The following is an 18,980-nucleotide window of genomic DNA, read 5'->3' as shown; positions in this document are numbered from 1 at the left end:
ACATGTCTTTTATTTTGCCTTTCTACTTGAATGTGGGTTTGAGTGGGCCAAAGACTCTGTACTCTAACTACCTCTTCTGAGGTCTGCAGGTGTTGCTTTGAGGTTTTCTGACATCTAGCATGGTCAAATAATCACCCAGCTGCCCTTTCCAGACACTTCGTATCTGCTGTCTCTAAGCTCTGGGCATCCTCAGAACTACCACAAGCTCTGAGGAAGTCCTCTGTCAAATTTGTTTTAAACTGGGGCTTTCTCCAACCCCTTTTCATATTTTAATCTTTCTTTAATCTTTTCATATTTTTATTTCTGCTTTCTATTTTTCATAAATTCCTCTGTATTTCTGGTCTATCCTTGGTGATTTGTTTTCCTCTGCTTTATGGGTCTTTTAGCTTTTAACTTTTCTATCATTTCAATGGAATTTGGATAGAGAGGTGTTAGGCATGTATGCTCAGTGTGTCATTTTGATCTAATCCCTTTATCTAATTTGCATTTTTCCGATCCCAACGGAGATTCATTCTCTTTTAATATATATTAGCCCTATGTATTGCTTCATAAAGTATTTAAAATCTTCTCTACACGCAGAGAAAATGAGAAAGCTCAGAAATAGACAATCATTCTGACCTATGATAAGCTTTTCTTGGCTTAGAAGAGTGTGTTTTTTAGTTTAACCTGGAGTTATACTGCAGTAAATGTATATAAAGTTCTGACACCAATTCTGATGTGTGGGGTTTTCCCACATCACGAAGCCATTCTCCACTATCGGTTGGTGTCCTATAATTTAATTCAACTCTGACACTATCTACCTGGAGATAGCGTCAGGTCCCACAAGGTAAGGGCTCAGTCCCACAAGACTGCCCCCACCCCTACTTCAGATGCCAGTCGCAAATCCATGTTGTCACCCGGGCTTCTGACCGACTAGCTAGAGATCGGAGGTTCCAACGAACTCCTCAGGTTTGATTAGTTTGCTAGAGCGGCCCACATAATTCAGAGAAACACTTTACTTACTAGATTACTGCTTTATTATAAAAAGATATAACTCAGGGACAGCCAGGTAGAAGAGATATGTAGGGCAAGGTTTGGGGAAGGGGTGTAGAGATTCCTTGCCCTCTCAGAGATTTCTACTCTCTCCAAATATTGTCCTGTCACCAATCCGGAAGCTCTCTGAACCCCCTCCTTTTGGGTTTTTATGGAGGCTTCATTACATAGATATGATTGATTAAATAATTGGCCACTGGTGGTTGAACTCAGTCTCCAGCCCCTCTCCCCTCCCTGGAGTCTGAGATAGGCAAACTGAGTTCAGACCTTCTAATCACAGGATTGGTTGTCATGGCAACCAGCCCCTAACCTTAATAGACCTCGGGGCTTCCCAACAGTCACTTCATTAATATAACAAAAGGCACCTTGATAGCTCTCCTCATTTAGAAAATTCCAAAGGCTTTAGGAGCTCAGTGCCAGAAAAGGGAAAGAAGACCAAACACATATTTCTTATTATAAATCACAGTATCACTGTATACTAAGGTGTTAATCCAGTAGCTATTGAGGGTCTACTATAGGCTAAGCACTGGGTAAGAGGTTTGGGATCTGGAATTGAAAAGACAGATCCTGTCCCCTTCTTCACAATGTTGTCTAGCGCAATGGTTCTCAACTTTTAGCATGCACCAGAATTACCTGGAGGGATTGCTGGGCCCCAACCCCAGAGTTTCTGATTCAGCAGATCCAGGTTGGGGCCAGAAAGTGTGCCTTTCTAACAAGTTTACAGATGCTACTCCTGGTCTGGGGACCACACTTTGAGAATCACTGGTCTAGTGGTGCATGATTCTTGGCACACCAATGCTAAGACTTCTTAAAACCAGAAGGTATTGATTTAGGCAAAGTGACTGGGTTTAAGACCTCAGGCTGTTAAATCAGATGGTCCTCGGTTTGAACCTTTGCCATGCCCCTAAACAAATAGTGTGATCTCATACAAGCTATTTCATCTCTCTGCATTTCAGTTTCCTCATCGGTAAGATAGGCATAAAATACTATCTACCTGATGATAGAGTTGTAAAGATTAAGAGGGATGATTTGATAAAGTGCTTAGCATGTTTACTGTCCATGGTAGCACCTGATGCATAGTATGTATATGTACTACTATTACAGTGAGAAATGAAATCAGGTAGTTTGGAGATACCTAAAAGAAGGTGTATCAGTCAGAATAAATGAGGTTAAACTGTGGTAACAAACATCCCCCACCTCGAACTCTCAGTGGTCTAGAATACAAATGTTTATTTCTTGTCCATGCTACATGCCCATTGTGGATTGGCAAGGGATTTCTGCTCATGTTAGTCACTCAGGGATCCAGGCTGAGATTGCAGCAACCAACTCAAATACTTCTGATTGTCATTCCAGAGGGAAGACAGTGAGTCTTGAAGAGTCTCACTGGCATTTAAATGCTCTAGTCTAGAAGTGACACAAAATGACATACATCATTTCTGCTCACAACTCATTTGCCAGATCTAGCCATATAGCCCCACTCAACCACAGGGGGGCAGGAATTTCCATCCTACCATATGCCCCAAAGGAAATATTGGCAAACAGCACTAATGACTGCTGTGGAGGGTAATGGTAGTTGTTTTCGCTTCTGTTTTTTAGAAACATCCTTCTGAAATTATCAATCATTGGAATTCTTTGTTACTATTGGCTCAACACTGTGGCCCTGGCTGGTGAAGAGGTGAGATTTCCATGCTGTTTTGCCTTAAGCTTGCCTTTGACTGCCAGGGAGGAAGTGAGTTTCTCAAGAGCTTCTGCTTATGATATTAGAGCAGATATCATGTTATTTTTCCATCCATCTGTCCATCTACTTATCCATCTATTCATCTAATTATCCATCAATTCTTCCATCCATCCTTCCATCCATCCTTGGGCTGTACACCTGAAACTTTCCTCATTAAGCCAAATCTAAAAGCTCCCAGTCCATCAGCTCATAGCACTGACTTCCTACAGAGGTAACTAACCACCAGTTTCATAAGCTGATTAATTCAACCTTCCCGTTTGTGCTAGTCTGCTAAACCTCTAGGCCACTTTCTTAATCAAGAAGATATTAATTGATTTTTCATAAGGTTAATAAGCAAAAGGAGTGGAGGCATTACTAGCCATTGACACCTCCTGCTCTCCTTGGCTAAGAAACGGGATCCAGAGGGCATAGGACAAAGAAGAAAAGTGTTAAAGAGGAGAGCTAGTGAGAAGGGAAAGTTTGGGTACCTGAGGAAGGCAAGCCCTAATCGGGGAAGAAGGAGCACAGGAAGAGAATACACATTCTTGAAAACAAATTCACCCTAAAGGTGCATTTCTGTTGAGAGTGGGTCTGCTTTTCTGGGCACACAAAAACTCGGTCAGACTAAGCCACCAGCCACATTCTTATCAGCACAGGGGGCCAGGAACAGATGGGAACTAAGTGGAGACAACAGCCTCCTCCCACATCCCAAATTTTGTTTGCCTTCCAGTGTTGGGAAACCCTCATTGGCCAAGAAATCTACCGGCTCCTTCTGATGGATTTTGTGTTCTCTTTAGCTGATTCCTTCCTGGTGGAGTTCCTGAGGAGGTAAATATTTGTCTGTCTCCAGTAATTATATCTGACGTTGTAACCAGAGCCATAGTCCTGACTGAGCATGAAGTGTGGGTCCCTTCTGTACTCTAAGTGTAGGTTGTTCTAAGTCTGCCTATTGTCCTTTGAAATATTGTTTTCTTCTGAATTAACTGAAATTTCATCTTGACCTGACAGTCCTGTTGTCAAAGTTCATTTAGTTCAATTGGCCCTATGCAATCTCCTGAGAAAGTTCTAGAAATTAAACACAGAAACAGAGAGTCATTTGAAATCCTATCCACAATAGACCATTTTAATATTCTAGTCTATGTATATTCCTCCAGATTTGTCTATGCACTGCTTTGTGTGTGTGTATATTATATAATTTTCCAAGACAAAAATGGGGTCACACTGCAAAATCGCTATGGAGTTTGCTCTTACTAATTCTGTCAGTATGCCTTATCATCTTTCCATGCCTGTACCTATAGATTTATCTCATTGCTTTCACTGAATTTAATTAATGCACTAATTTTTATTTTAGACTCCAGGTGTGCAGGATTAAGGCAATGTCATCATTGGCCCATGTGTGGTCCTCTTTTATTTATTCATTTATTTTATAATAATATTATGAGCATCTCATTCCTAATAGACATTTACTTATTTTTGCAAGTTGCCCTAGTGATAAGATGGCATGGCACAATACTGATTCCTTCCTCAGTGGGTAGGTTGAAAGCCAAATTTCCTCACTCAGTTCGCCCAAACTCACTTTCAATTCAGCCTCTGTCCAGGGTCTGGACATAAAGGTGAGAAGTTTTTTTGTTGTTGTTGTTTTGTTTATTTTTTACAACAGTTTTTTACTGGCAATTCCTCCGTAAGAAAAAAAATCAAAGTGGTCTCAAGTTTCTTCAGAATAAATGTGGACGTAGGGTTCCTCCTTGTGGATTTAGAAAACAGGGAAACACCATTAACTCAATAGCAGTAACTGAAAGCTGAAAAAATTTCAGTTTATTTGGGTTGAGAGTGCTGAGTCTGGTCCCTGAAAAAAAAAGGTTTAACAAGCAAAAGGTGGTATAAACAAGATAATAGTTGGGATAATTTAAATAATTATCTCATTTAAATAATGCCTATTTAAAATTCATAATTATCTGTTTAAACAGTAGTTGGGATAGTTTAAATAATGTTCTCTAGAATTTTTTTTGAACCACTTTAGCAGTACCTCCATTCGAATGCATTGTGTTAATTCCATTTTCCCTCAATTATTTCTTCAAAAACATGCTCATACTTGGAATTTTCAGAAATTTGCAAGGGAACTTATGACTTTATTCCAAACTGGTGAGGATTTGTCCTCCTTTGTCGATTGTGAGGAATCTTTTGAAAGAGGGAGTTGATGGTTTGGGTACTAAACTCATTACATTTTCACAGAATCATTGGGATGTGGCTTATCACAAGTCTTGGCCTACAGGAGTTTGACATTGCCAGGAATGTCCTAGAACTGATCTACGCACAAACTCTGGTGTGGTAAGTTTTGACAATCTTTGGCTTGCCCAGTGGTTCCAGCCTGACTGTGGACTAGGAGTTTTGGTGGCAATGCCCAGAATCTGTGGTTTTTCAAAGCTGCATAGGTGATACCAAATCCAGCCAGTCTGAGAACCATGAATTCATGTCCCAGACTGTTCTTTTCCTTTATGAGGACTTCAGCCAAGAATCAACATAGAGCAGGGATTCCTAACCTGGAGGGCCCCGGGCCATATCCAGCCTGCAAGTGTGTTTTGCTTGTCCGATGCAGTGCTTTTTCTAAAAATTTGAATTAACCACCAGTATTTAAGAATCAGGAGATTTCACAAAAACTTTAAAATTTCTGGCTTCTCGCCAGAAAAGGAAAGATCTAGATCATCTCCCATTATGGTAACAATTGGCTGGGCCTTGAACTGGGGTGAGTGGTTCCAGTTTGCTGAAGACCCACCTTGAACTATTTTCTCCCCAGTATTGATTTGCCATTTCTTGTTGCCCTTATGCTGTCAGTTTTTTTATGGTAGAAAACTTTACTTTGTATTGATATCTCAACAGAACTGGGAAAATAAAGGCAGAGAAGGTTGCCTTACACTTGATGTGCCTCACTCCCTGGTGGTGGGGCCCTGGTGGGACCTCTGTAGCCTTCAGGGTTTGCCACCTCAATTTTGGCAATTGTGCATGCGTGCATGTGCATGTGTGTGCGCGCGTGTGTGTGTGAGCATGCATGTGTGTTTTGAGAATAGCCAGCTAGTTGCATCAAATTTTTGACAAGCTCACCTAGAAACTCAAACCAATAGCCAGTGACTATTTTTATTTATTTATTTTAACATGATGTAGCTAATGCCAGAATTCTGCATGGCATATTACATTGCCAGGTTCCATCTTTTGGGGGGTTGCTAATCTGAAAGTAGGGGATATGGAGTTGGATAAACTTGGATTCTGGGGCTGGCTCTTCTACTCACTGAGGTCACTGAGCTTCCCTGAGCCTCAGTCACCTCATCTGTCAAATGCACATAATAATAGCTGCCTTTGAATTGTGTTGAGGATTAAATCAGATGATATAAGAAAACTGCTTTGCAATCTCCAATATGCCACACAACTGTAAAGTGCTTTATTTTCCAACTCTTTAAAGTTGCCCCGGGTGATTTGGCTATCTGCAAATAACTCACTAATGTCAATGAATTTATTTTTGGAGGTGGTGAGGACTTTTTCCTTCTGTAGTTTAGGTGATGCATTTGCACACTGCCAGGTCACCCACTGGCAACTGGGCAGTTTACAAAGGCCTTTTACTCACATTATCTCAATGAACAGGATGCCGTTGGGCAAATAACATAAACTCTCTCTAAACCTTGGTTTTCTAATCTGTAAATGGGGGCGATGCTTGTACCTACTTCACGGGGTTTTGGTAAGGATTAAATGAGAAAATGTATGCATTAAGTGCTTAGCGAGTAACTGATTCAGAAATGTTTATAAGTAGGGATATTATATGGCTGTTGTTATCCTTAAGGGTTCTTTTTTAAAAATTGTAGTAAAAAACACATAACGTAAAATTTACCATCTTAACCATTGGTAAGTGTACAGTTCAGTAGTGTTGAGTACATTCACATTGTTGTGTAACCAATCTCCAGAACTTTTTCACCTTGCAAAATTGAAACTCTGTACCCATTAAACAACAACTCCCCATTCCCTCTCCCCTCCAGTCCCTGGCAACCAGCATTCTACTTTCTGTTTCTTTGAGTTTGACTAGTCTAGATACTTCATATAAGTGGACTCACATAGAATTTATCTTTTTGTGACTCGTTTATTTCACTTAGCATAATGTCCTCCAGATTCATCCATACAGCATGTGTTAGTTAGAATTTCCTTCCTTTTTAAGGTTGAATAATATTCCATTGCGTGTATGTACCACATTTTGTTAATCCATTCATCTGCCAGTGGACACCAGGGTTACTTATGCTTTTTAGCTATTGTGAATAATTCTACTATGAATATGGGTGTACACATATATCTTTGAGACCCTGTTTTCAATTCTTTTTAATATATACACAGAAGTGGAATCGCTGGATCATATGGTACTTATGAGCACTCAAATTTTTTGTTGTTTAATAAGTAATGTGGGTAAGTCATCTGATTCAGTATCCAGGTTTTTGAATCCTAGAGCCTGAGCCCTCATACTATTGACCATTTGACAGAGATTCCCAAGGGAAGTGTTAGCTTCGAGGCGGGAAAGCTTACAATGAGATGCTCATTATTACTTCTGGGCCTTTAAGGTTTTTGTTAATAAATCATAAATAAGCACAATCAGAAACACACGTATCTTTTCCTTTCTCCATGGCAATTATAGATTTAATCTCTGTGGGTTTTAGGAGAATATTGCCTTTGATGATGAGCTTTAAAAGAAGATAATAGAGTGACAGAAATTGAGTGTATGTTAGGGATGATGGTAGAAAATGAGGTGAGGAAAATGTTTCCCAAACTTTAGTCTTTTGTACACCAGCCTGCCTATTTTGGGGGCATATCTATCTATCACCCGTACTGTTTTTTTTTTTTTTTTTTTTTTTTTTCTTTTTGCGGTATGCGGGCCTCTCACCGCTGTGGCCTCTCCCGTTGCGGAGCACAGGCTCCGGACGCGCAGGCCCAGCGGCCATGGCTCACGGGCCCAGCCGCTCCGCGGCATGTGGGATCCTCCCAGACCGGGGCACGAACCCGTATCCCCTGCATCGGCAGGCGGACTCTCAACCACTGCGCCACCAGGGAGGCCCCCCGTACTGTTTTTGACTTAATATTATCTTTTAAATTGTTTGCCTTTTTAAAATTTAAATATATTTTTAATGAGTCTTTATCATCATCAATGGAAAATCATGTCATTTGACAGAAATTGCAAGTAATTTGAAAAATAAAATCAATCCCATCACAAAAAGTCATTAAATTCTAGTTAGATGCTGCCGTCTGTCAAGGCTCTCAGTCTAAAGACTGCTTCTTTTTTTAAAAACATGGAGGTTGGCAAGCGTTAGGACTTAAGGATATTCTAGCACCAAACTGAGATGTTGTTTTCTTTTGGCCTCAGAAGCACTGGGGGGAGCTGAGTAACTTGACGCAGTTTAATGTCTGTCATTTGTAACCAATGCAGTTTAATGCCTGTCCCTGCAGGACCTCAGGCCTTCTTGAATGCCAGAGGAGGAGGAGTTCACGTCCCACATGTGGGACACCTGGATTAGGGCTGGCTGAAGGCCTCTGGTGGTTTAATCAATGGCTGTGCGGGTAGCGTTCTCTGCAAAATCTCTTTGCTGTGTTGGAATCAGTCTCCGTCTGTATGAGTTTTCTAGGGTGGCTATAACGAAGTGCCACAGACCAGGTGGCTTAAACCACACACATTTATTTTCTCACAATTCTGGAGGCTCGAAATCCAAGATCAAGGTGTTGGCAGGGTTGGTTTCCTCTGAGGCCTCTGTCCTTGGCCTGTAGATGGTGCCTTCTCCCTGTGCCCTCACGTGGTCTTCTTCCCTCTGTATGAGTCTGTTAGGGCCCACATGAGGTTAGTGGCCTCATTTTACCTTAATTATCTCCTTAAAGGCCTTATCTCCAAATACAGTAGCATTCTGAGCTACTGGGGGTTAGGACTTCAACATATGAGTTTTGGGGGGACAGAATTCAGCCCATAACACCCTCTTTCCCTGCCCTCCACACAGATTCCCTGTCTCCCCTGATCTCTGACACTCATCCCCTTTCTCTCATAGGATTGGAATCTTCTTCTGCCCTCTGCTGCCCTTTATCCAAATGATTACTCTTTTCATCATGTTTTACGTCAAAAATGTGAGTCAGTCTGAAGGTGGAACCAATCAGCTTTGCTCAGTCCCATGTGACCCAGTGGTGGCTGGAATTGGGTGTGGGGGTGTGCTGGGAAAGGTGTCAGGGAGCTGGTGTCTGGCTGGGGTCCCTCTGGCCTGCTTCTCCGGCTGCAGAAGGGAGGTGACTGCTTCTCTTTCTTCAGATCAGCCTGATGATGAATTTCCAGCCTCTGAGCAAAGCCTGGCGGGCCTCACAGATGATGACTTTCTTTATCTTTTTGCTCTTTTTCCCGTCCTTCACCGGGGCCCTGTGCACCCTGGCCATCACCATCTGGAGGTAGGAGATGGCAGCCTTGGGGTGGGTGCATGTTTTAAAATGTAGGTTTTATCATTCTTCAGGTATGGTGAGGCCAACGGATCAGGAGATGACTGCCACTGAAAAAATAATTCGTTATACTCACAGACCCCAAAGGGAGGGGGCACATCACACCGTGGGGGGCCACATGGGGAGGCACCAGGGTCCGTTAGAGGCAGAGGGAGAGAGCAGTCAACGTGGTCAAAAGTCTTTATTGTGGTTTCAGTGGGTAGGAAAGGGAAAGGCAGGGTTAGCATGCTTAGGAGGGGTGAGTTTGTATAATCTCAGCAGGCTCTGGGGTATAGGGACCCTCTGGAGTTGGCTGGTAAGAGACCCTGGGGTGATGGGGGCAGAGGAACAGGGCCCAGAGCGTGAGCGCTTGAGAGAGGAGGTGGAGGTGGGATGGGGTCTCAGGTTTGCATATGAAAGGCATGCTTTGTAGGCTAGCCCTAGGAAAGGCAGTCTCTCCAGGATCAGTAAGGCCCCAGATGTCACAGGTCAGAATAAAAAGACATGCTTAATTCAGTGTTTAACCCAAGTTGCCTTGGTAACCAACAGATGCTACAACCAAGGGAGGCAATATATCCAAGTTGGGTCACCACCCACCAGGTGCCCAGTCTTGATGGCGGAGCTTCCTTACTTCCTCCAAGCTCTGCAGCTTCCCAGCTGGGGAGAAGGCAGCTCTCCACATGCAGAACAGAACTTCCCCTGATGAACTGAAAGGCCCTGTCTGGTCAGGCTCCCTCTTACCTCTCCAACCTCACCCCTATGGCTCCATCCTACTCCAGCCTCAAGGCTCTCAGTCTGTTCCTGGGACCCTGAGAGCCTCTCCTCCCATGGGATGGGGTTACGTCTTGGAAGGGCTCTCCCCAGTCCCTTTGCTTGGCGGCCTTCCTTCCACCCTCATCTCAAAAGTCCTCTTGAAGACCTGACTTTCACCACCATCCTCGTCTTTTGTCAGCACCCCCCTCCTCTCTCTCTCTCAGGGTGGTTTCCTTTGTTCGTTCCCTAGTTTGTGTCAGAAATGCCTTTGAATCTTTGTTTAATTGCATACTCATTGCTTGACCATCTTTCCCACTAGAACCTGGGAGGGCAGGTATCACGTCTGTCTTGTTTACTGTGGACTCTCCAGGGCTTCGTATCTAGCACAGAGCCTGGTACTGATCTCGAGGAGAAAGCAGTGAGCGTTGGCTTGAAGCAGGGTCTTAGTTCCCTGCCCAGGACTTGAACCTGGGTAGCCTGGCTGAAAACCAGGAATCCTAGCTGCTAGACCAGCGGGGGCTAGAGGCTAGAAGCAAAGTTCCCCTGGCTCTTGCCCCGTTTGAAAGCAAGAATATTTCAAGGAGGCAAAAAATGTAAAAACAGGTACAAAGTTTATTATTAGAGACACAGCACAGCAAGTGGGAGAGCACACAGGAAAACAGTTTTTTTAATTTAAGACAGAAGAAAGGCAGAGATACACACCTGGAGAGAAAAGGGTGTGGGTGTCCTCGCTAATGAGGAGGCGTGCAGTAAAGAGGCGGTTAAATCATTTATATAGAGCAGTTCTTCCAGGTCTTTGTTTACCTTTGGCCAATTACCTGGTTTCTTTTTCCACACCTGACCTGCCCTAGGGCCCTCCCCAACATGCATGCACAACTTTTAGCCAAGATGGATTCCAGCGCAGAGGCCTGTGGGAGGCTTGGCATCACCTATTATGGGGTGGCGCCCCCTCCTTTTTAACCCCAAGGAGACTTTCTGCGCATATGTAGCCAGGGAGGTCTCCTTGACCTCAAGAATGAGAAATATGTGTTCTCTTTATCTTTTATCTTGGCAGGACTCGGCTCCTCTCTGCCCCTTCCATTACTGTTAAAGTGTCCACTGGAGACAAAGTCCAGCTATTTACCCTGTTCCTGTTGTTATTTCTATCTGGAAGTATAGAAAGGAAACTGGCTTGTAAATGTCTAACCTGGAGCCCATCTATCTCCTGCCTCAGTACAAGGGCAGTAAACCTTTGTAGAATGAATGAGCAACCGAACACACAACAAGGGAGTTGATTTTTAGGATACTTGTGGAACTGGAACCATGAGGGTCTCAGCGGCTTCAGGGCAGGGTCCTCTGCTCTGTGATGTCCTTGACTCTCTCGCCGTGTGTACTCTCTCTTCTCTCTTCCTGACCAGCTCCTTGTTGCCTTCTAGTTTCTGCTTGTTCACAACAACTGACTTCATGTGGCCATTATTACCACAACTCCAGCTTCCCTAGATTACAGCCTCCCATCTTTGTATTTCTTAGTTCAAGTTCCTAAGGAAGAGTCTGATCGTCCCAGTTCATTTCTTTGTGCCAGGGTACCACTGAGGCCTCTGCCTGGTCTTTGGATTGGTTACGGTTGGATCAGGTGATACCCCTGTCCAAGAGCTGGTCCCTGGAGTGCAGGTCATGAAAACAAAACACACCAGCTGGGGCTATGAGCGAGAGGCTATGAGCAGGGGGATGTGGGTGGAGCAGGTAAGAATTGCTGGTTCCATGTTCAGAGCCCAGAAATGACTGGGCTATTCTAGAATAAACTATACCGGAGTCTGGCACTAGAGATGCTTCTCTGTCCCTTGTTTTATCAGATTGAAACCTTCAGCTGACTGTGGCCCGTTTCGAGGTCTGCCCTTCTTCATTCAGTCCATCTACAGCTGGATTGACACCCTGAGTAAAAGGCCCAGCTACCTGTGGGTTGTTTGGATCTACCGGAACCTCGTCAGCAGCGTGCACTTCTTCTTCATCCTCACCCTCATTGTGCTGTAATTAGGGCCCCTTGGAAAACTAGGGGGGAAAATACCTCATCTACACGTCACGTGGGCAGCCGAGGGGTGTTTGGTGGGAAGGCGAAGACTACAGTGGGGCTCAGTGTTCTGGGTCGTCCCGGCTCTGCCCTTGAATTTTTCTAACAGTTATTTAATACCGTATCATTTTGGGGGTGTGTTTTACGAAGAAAGCAATACCTGCTTTGCTCCCTCTTAAGTAACACAAAAACAAAACAGAAAACACTGGATATGAGAGTGCGCAGGGAAATTATTGTGTGATTCTTTCTGAGGCTGTGATTATGTTGAAGTCGGTTGGGTGCTATTGATATGTGGGTTAGTGTACTTTCATTTTTAAATTAGAAAACGATTTCTGACTTCTTGTGAAAAAGTGGAAGATCTGCCAAGACCGGGCCCATTTTCCTGCATGAACAGTTGGTCAGCTGATGGCTGCCCCTTTTTAGAAGCCCAGTCCTGATGGCATTTGAGATTGCAGCTCCTCTGGTAGAGAGACACAACTCAACAGCACACAGACACAACTCAACAGCACAGTTGATTGTCGAGTGACCCCTCAATTTTACAGATGGAAGTGTTAAGACTTACAGAGAAGGGCTGACTTGCAGAGATAGTTTCCAGGTTGCAGAACCTGTTAATTGCAGAGGGGGCTGGAACCTGGGTCTCCCCGTTCCTGGTCATGCCCTCCCTCCCAACTCTGGGTTGCCATTGGCCCCCTTAATTAAAATGGGGCGTTTTCTAGTGCCTTGCTCCTCCAAACTTCTAATTCACTGGGGCACTTGTTAGAAATGCAGACTCTCTGGCCCTACCCCAGAACTCCAGCATCAGCATCTGCATTTTAACAAAATCCCAGGAAGTCTGTATCACAATGAAGTTTGAACAGCACTGTCCAGATTCACAAACTCTGGCTGCACATTAGAATCATGTGCATTTAAAAAATACTGTTAGAGAGTTTCCTGGTGGCCTAGTGGTTTGGATTCTGGGCTTTAACTGCTGTGGCCTGGGTTCAATCCCTGGTCAGGGAACTGAGATCCCGCAAGCTGTGTGGCATGGCAAAATAAAATAAAATGAAATGAAATAAAATAAAATAAAAAACTGTTAAATGTCTTCACCACAAAAAAATAATAATTATGTGACATGATAGGGGTGTTAGCTGACACTATGGTGGTAATCATATTGCAATATATAAATGTGTCAAATCAACACAGTTGTACACCTTAAACTTACACAAAGTTATACATCAATTACATCTCAATAAAAAACAAAAATAAAGCTAGATTGGGGTAAAGTTTGCACAACTGTATAAATTGGCTAAAATTCAGTGAACTACACTTAAACTGAGTACATTTTGTAACGTGTAAACTATGCCTCAGTAAAAAGAAGAAGAAATACTGATGTCTGGCCTTGTGCTCAAAAAGCCTCAAATAACTGATCTGAGGAGGGGCCATGGCATGAGTCTTTTCTCCACCTCTCAGGTGATTTACGTGTAGACTGGTGAGAACCATTGCTATAATGTATTTAACCTCTAACTCACCCAGATACAACTTTGCAGGAACGCTAGCTGAGCCAAAATCCATTTGCAAGCAAATATAACAGTTCCTCTGTACCAGCTGAGATTCGGAGCCTGTAAAGCATTGGAGAGAGTGTCTGCCATTCTTTCTTTTCTTCTCTTCCAGAATCATCACTTACTTTTACTGGCAGATCACAGAGGGAAGGAAGATTATGATCAGACTGCTCCGTGAACAGATCATTAACGTAAGTCCCATTGGATCCCTTTGTTATTCTCCCCTCCTTTTTAACATTTTGTAATGGAAATTTTCAAACATAGTCCAAAATAGAGAATAGTACAATGAACCTCCCCACCACCTAGCCCTGACAACCATTAACCTTTGCATACTCTTATGTCCTCTACACTATCCCTTTGCTGTAAATCTCTGGATTATTTTCAAGCAAAATCCTAGCCTTTATATCATTTTATCTGTAGACTCTTGTATAAGCCTGAGAGATACACACTTTTAAAAAACATAACCACGGTACCAATCATCACACGTAAAAGAAAATTTAATAATTCCTTACTATCGTCTTATAGTCAATGGTCAAATTTCCCCAATTGTCCCATTAAGTGTCTTTTTACAGCAGGATTACTCAAATCAAAATCTAAAAAAGTGTCACATGTTGCATTTGGTTGATGTGTCGTTTATGTTTCTTTCAATCTATAGCTGTTCACACTTCCCGCTTCTCTTGCCATTTATTGCTGGAGAAAGCAGGTCTTTTGTCTTGTAATCCTTCCCACATTCTGGATATATCTGATTTGTAACCCTGCGGTGGTGTTTAGCACATTTATTTCTTTTTTTTTTCTTATTTCTTTTTTTTTAGCAAGTTTTAATTTAATTTATTTATTTATTTTTGGCTGCGTTGGGTCTTCATTGCTGCGAGCAGGTTTTTCTCTAATTGCAGCGAGCGGGGGCTACTCTTCATTGCGCACGGGCTTCTCATTGCGGTGGCTTCTCTTGCTGGGGAGCAAGGGCTCTACACGCGCAGGCTTCAGTAGTTGTGGCGTGTGGGCTTAGTTGCTCCGCGGCATGTGGAATCTTCCTGGACTAGGGCTTGAACCCGTGTCCCCTGCATTGGCAGGCGGATTCTTAACCACTGCGCCACCAGGGAAGTCCGAGCACATTTATTTCTTTAACCTCTATTTTAAAATTAAGGAAACTGGGCTTCCCTGGTGGCGAAGCCAACGTCCAGGACCCTACCTGCCTAAAAATCAACCTTTCCATCATTTGCTTCCCAACCCCACACCATCATTCACCCGCCATGTTTTTGTTTTTTTTTTCCTTCTTGGCAGGAGGGCAAAGACAAAATATTCCTGATAGAAAAGTTGATCAAGCTGCAGGATATGGAGAAGAGAGCAAGCCCCACCTTGTTTACGCCAGAAAGGAGAGACGTGGAGGTGAGGCTGGAAGCCGCCTTGGGATACCTGTGACACAGATGTGCCCTCCTGGGAAAAGTGCATCAGGGAACTAGAATCACATCAGGGCACTTCACTTTCTGTGTTTTAACATTTCTGTATTTTTTATTACAAAAAAACAAAATAAAACACATTCACCATGTTCTATGCCTGGCCCCATTCTAGGTGCTGGGGTTATCATGGTACCACAGTAGGGCTCTACCCTCGTGGGGCTTGCCTGCATCTTTTCCATAACCCAACCAAACAGAAATATATCCCACTGAGATGAAAAATGGCTTGAAATCTCACCCCACTAGGTTAATGCTTCAGTGTATATTCTTCCAGATCTTTCCCCCAGGCATCTGCAAACAAGCATGCATCTACTAACATTCTTGTTTATTTATTACAAAAAAGGAGTTATATTTTACACATAACTCCCCCTCTTCCCGCTTAATACTATATCTCAGACATTGTTTCAGTCTGTACCTACTTGGACAATTGGGTTGTTAGTTTTTTTTTTTTTTAATACTAAAAACGATGTGTAATGAAACTTTTTTTATTGTAATTGTTTTATGTGAGTGTTTTACCTGCCACAGGCATGCACATGATAATGTTAACAGATATTGCCACATCACGCTCTTAAAAAGATTTTTACCAATTTCATCCTTAACAAGAGATGCCTGGAATCCTGCTCTAATACCAAAGCCTGTGTTGGCTTTCTTGGTGTCCTAGATAATGTGGATAAACAGTAAACCCACGTTAATTCAAATGCTACTAGTTTTAGAAGTTATGATCTTGTCAGAAGAGACTGCCATGTCATTTACTGCCTGTGCAAATTAATACCATCAGCACAATATAGGTAAGGGATCTAGAGGCCCAGCTCTAAATCCTTTGAAGGCAAGGATCATGAGTGTACCTTTGCAGGTCCTAATATATTACCTGGTATATATTGTAAATGCTCAGTAAGTATCTGTGAAATGAATGATTAAATGAATGAAATCACTGCCCATAAAAAGTGAAACAAAACATGTTTGATATTTCTATGGCTGAATCTTGGTCTTAATCTGTCACCTGTTAATATTAAAATGGTGAGGGCTCCCAAGTCTCACCACTGATGCAGCAGGATCTGAGGTGTACACTCTCTTCCAGTGATGAGATTTCTTGTTTTCTTCTTTTTTAGCAACCTGGTCCTCTGCGTGTCGGAGAGCATGATGCTGCTCGAGGTGAGTACCCGACTGGCACTGAAGAAGGCCTAATTCATCCAGATGACAGGTCCCAAGACAGAGGGTCAGAACTGCTCCTGTATCAGTCACTCGTTCAATTGCAAGAACTGGCCCAAATTGGCTTTAGCCAAAACTCAACAATAATTCTTGCTTTAGGTGTGGCCAGAAGCAGGGGCTCACAGTATGTCACCAGAACCTGATTTCTTTCTGGTAATTGCAGTTCTTTTCCATGTTATCTCCTGGTAATTACAAGACAGCTTTCTTAGCTTCTTGTATCTTCTCAGATTCAAGTCTAGTGTGAAAGAGATCCAGATTCTCATTGTGTTTCATTGGATCTGAACCAATTGCTGTGGCCAAGAGACTGTGATGATTTCATTGGCCAATTCTGAGTCACAGACCTCATCTCTAGATACAGGTGGTACAAACATACAGACCACAGGGACTGAGAGAGTGGAGAAGGGTGGCTTTCCAAAGAAAACCTGTGGCTGATGCCAGGAGGGGAATGAATGCTGGGGAGGAAACAAACCTATTCATCTTTTTGGAATAGCATTCACTGACAGCATCCAATGATGGGAGTTCAAGGGAGAGAACTGAAAAAACTTAAAAGGAGGAGGCAAAGAAGGCCTAAGAAGCTGTGGGATCTTGAAAGCTAATTTGGTTTTTCCCTTGGAGATATGGGGCAGTGTGCCTCTGTGCTAACTTCTCTTCTCCTGTATCAAACCCAGACCTGCGATTTAGGCGATCAGTTCAAGAAGATAATCCAAAGGCCTGATAATTATTGTGGTACCCAGACACCAACCAAATAAGGAAAGAAGATAAAGATGGAGCAGCTTCCTCCATGACACCTGGGCCTTTAGGAGATTCCCAGATGGGAAATTCAAGCCTTTAGCCGGGAGTGGAAACTGACTGCAATGTAAATACAGAAGTAAAATTGGGCATTCCCTGCTGTTGTTTTTACACCTGAATTGCTGATTTTTCCAGACAAAATATTTGAGATTTTCCAGTAAAGACTGTTGTAATATTTGAACTACTTCACAAAAACCTGGGAAGAGTTGTAGTTTAAGAGATATGCACATGAATTATTGATCCTTAGAAATCTCCACTCCCAGAACTCCCAGACCTGGCAAAGGTTTGGAGACTGGTGCTAAGACAAGTGGTCCAGTCTGAATAAAAATGTGACCCTCGATCAGGGGTGTGAAGCCTCTGAATTGTGGAACGTGCATTTGTTCATGACTTTGAACTAAAAACGTCCCCATTTTTCCCAAAGGTGAAAAACAACCAGAGGGCTCGCCTATGAACTTTACTGCACATTGAGTACATGAGTCTTTTGGATTGGACTGGGGTGGGCACGTGTGGACTGGGACTCTACCCCTGTGAGGTTTTATACATGATCATCAGTCTTACGTTGAACCAAACATGAAATCGGTGGTGATGTGTGGAATATATATGTTGAATACGTATGTGTATGTGTATGTGTGTGTGTACATATGCACACATACATGTATAAAGCATTTTTTTGCAGATTTCCTAAATGATTCACAAGGCACCTGACTCTACTTAAAAAGGAAGGGTCCAGCAGAAAAGTGCAATTACCAAATTACTCAGGAGGAGGAATCTCTTCTTGAGTAATCACTGTCATGAAATCTAATTGGAACTGAATTTAGAAAACATTTAAGACGAATTTAAAATACAAACATCCAGTCAGTGCTCAGTCATTGGTTCACTTCGTCATTGACTTATTTGCTCACTAATTCATTCATCAGCTGAATTAAGTTCTTTTGGTACCATCTTTGCTAGTGGTTGCTAGAAGCGCTTCTTCGTTCATCCCTTCGTTCAATATGTACCAAGTGGTGGGGAACAAGATGGTGCACAGGTCAAGACACAGCCTCCGCTCTCATATACTGCCTAGCAGATCACTTTAGGCAGGAACTTAATAATTAAACAGTAATTACTTATAGCAGGTGCCATGAAGGAGAAGCCCAAGGGACGATGGGAGACTTAACTTGTCTGTGGGGTCAGTGAAGGCAGTCTGTGGAATTGATATTTGAAGGGATTTTTTTTCCCCTCTGTGTTATCCTAATGCTATTTGTGCTTCTGCACTGAAATGTGAACTCCCTCTGGAAGCATCATTTTTGCTCACTTCCCATATGCTCAGGGATTATATCTGGACTGCTTCTCCATTCACCTTTTATCTTTACTTCAGTGTAGCCCCTGCTTCTCCTGGAGGAGCAGACACAGTAGAAAGGTCTAGTCTGTAGGTGTCACACACATTTGGATGTGTGTAACATCCTCACACCCTCAGTCTTGAGATATAGGGGATATATTAGTTTGCTAGAGCTGCCATAACCCATAGCACAGACTGGAGGCTTAAACAACACAAATTCATTTTTTCACAGTTCCAGAGGTGGGAAGTCTAAGATCAAGGTGTCCACAGTCGGTGTCCACAGTTTTGGTTTCATTCTGAGGCCTCTCTCCTTGGCCTGTAGATGGCCACCTTCTTGCTGTGTCCTCACATGGTCTTTCCTTGGTGCGCACATCCTGGTGTACCTTTGTGTCCAGATTTCCTCATCTTATAGGGACACAAGACAGATTGGATTAGGGCCCAATCTAATGGCTTCATTTTAACTAACTCACATCTTTAAAGGACTTATCTCCAAATATGGTTACATTCTGAGGTACTGGAGGTCAGGACTTCACCATATGAATTTTGGGTCAACACAGTTAAGCCCGTAATAGGGGAAACTCACACCCAGTCTCATCAGGACCTCTCATCAGGCAGCAGGGCTCTCATTGCTCGCTGTGCCCAGGATCAC

General features: G+C 43.0%; 1 protein-coding gene across 2 annotated transcripts in view; it reads left to right on the top strand.

Annotated features, from left to right (window-relative positions):
* Positions 1-18,613, top strand: part of TMC5 (transmembrane channel like 5) — a 67,666-nt gene extending 49,053 nt beyond the window's left edge. For both annotated transcript variants that reach the window (XM_082645878.1, XM_082645877.1), the window contains exons 12-21: positions 2,629-2,707; positions 3,480-3,577; positions 4,982-5,077; positions 8,809-8,884; positions 9,063-9,196; positions 11,809-11,982; positions 13,674-13,752; positions 14,843-14,947; positions 16,125-16,167; positions 16,893-18,613. In XM_082645878.1, the coding sequence (XP_082502004.1) occupies positions 2,629-2,707; positions 3,480-3,577; positions 4,982-5,077; positions 8,809-8,884; positions 9,063-9,196; positions 11,809-11,982; positions 13,674-13,752; positions 14,843-14,947; positions 16,125-16,167; positions 16,893-16,939 (931 nt within the window). In that variant the 3' untranslated portion in view covers positions 16,940-18,613. The remainder of the gene's footprint in view (positions 1-2,628; positions 2,708-3,479; positions 3,578-4,981; positions 5,078-8,808; positions 8,885-9,062; positions 9,197-11,808; positions 11,983-13,673; positions 13,753-14,842; positions 14,948-16,124; positions 16,168-16,892) is intronic.
* The last annotated feature ends 367 nt before the right edge of the window (positions 18,614-18,980 follow it).

Source organism: Mesoplodon mirus (genome assembly GCF_964341445.2).
Source record: "Mesoplodon mirus genome assembly, chromosome: 15".
Taxonomy (NCBI): Eukaryota; Metazoa; Chordata; class Mammalia; order Artiodactyla; family Ziphiidae; genus Mesoplodon; species Mesoplodon mirus.
The sequence above is the reverse complement of the archived record's forward strand: the minus strand, read 5'-3'. Positions and strand labels throughout refer to the sequence as shown.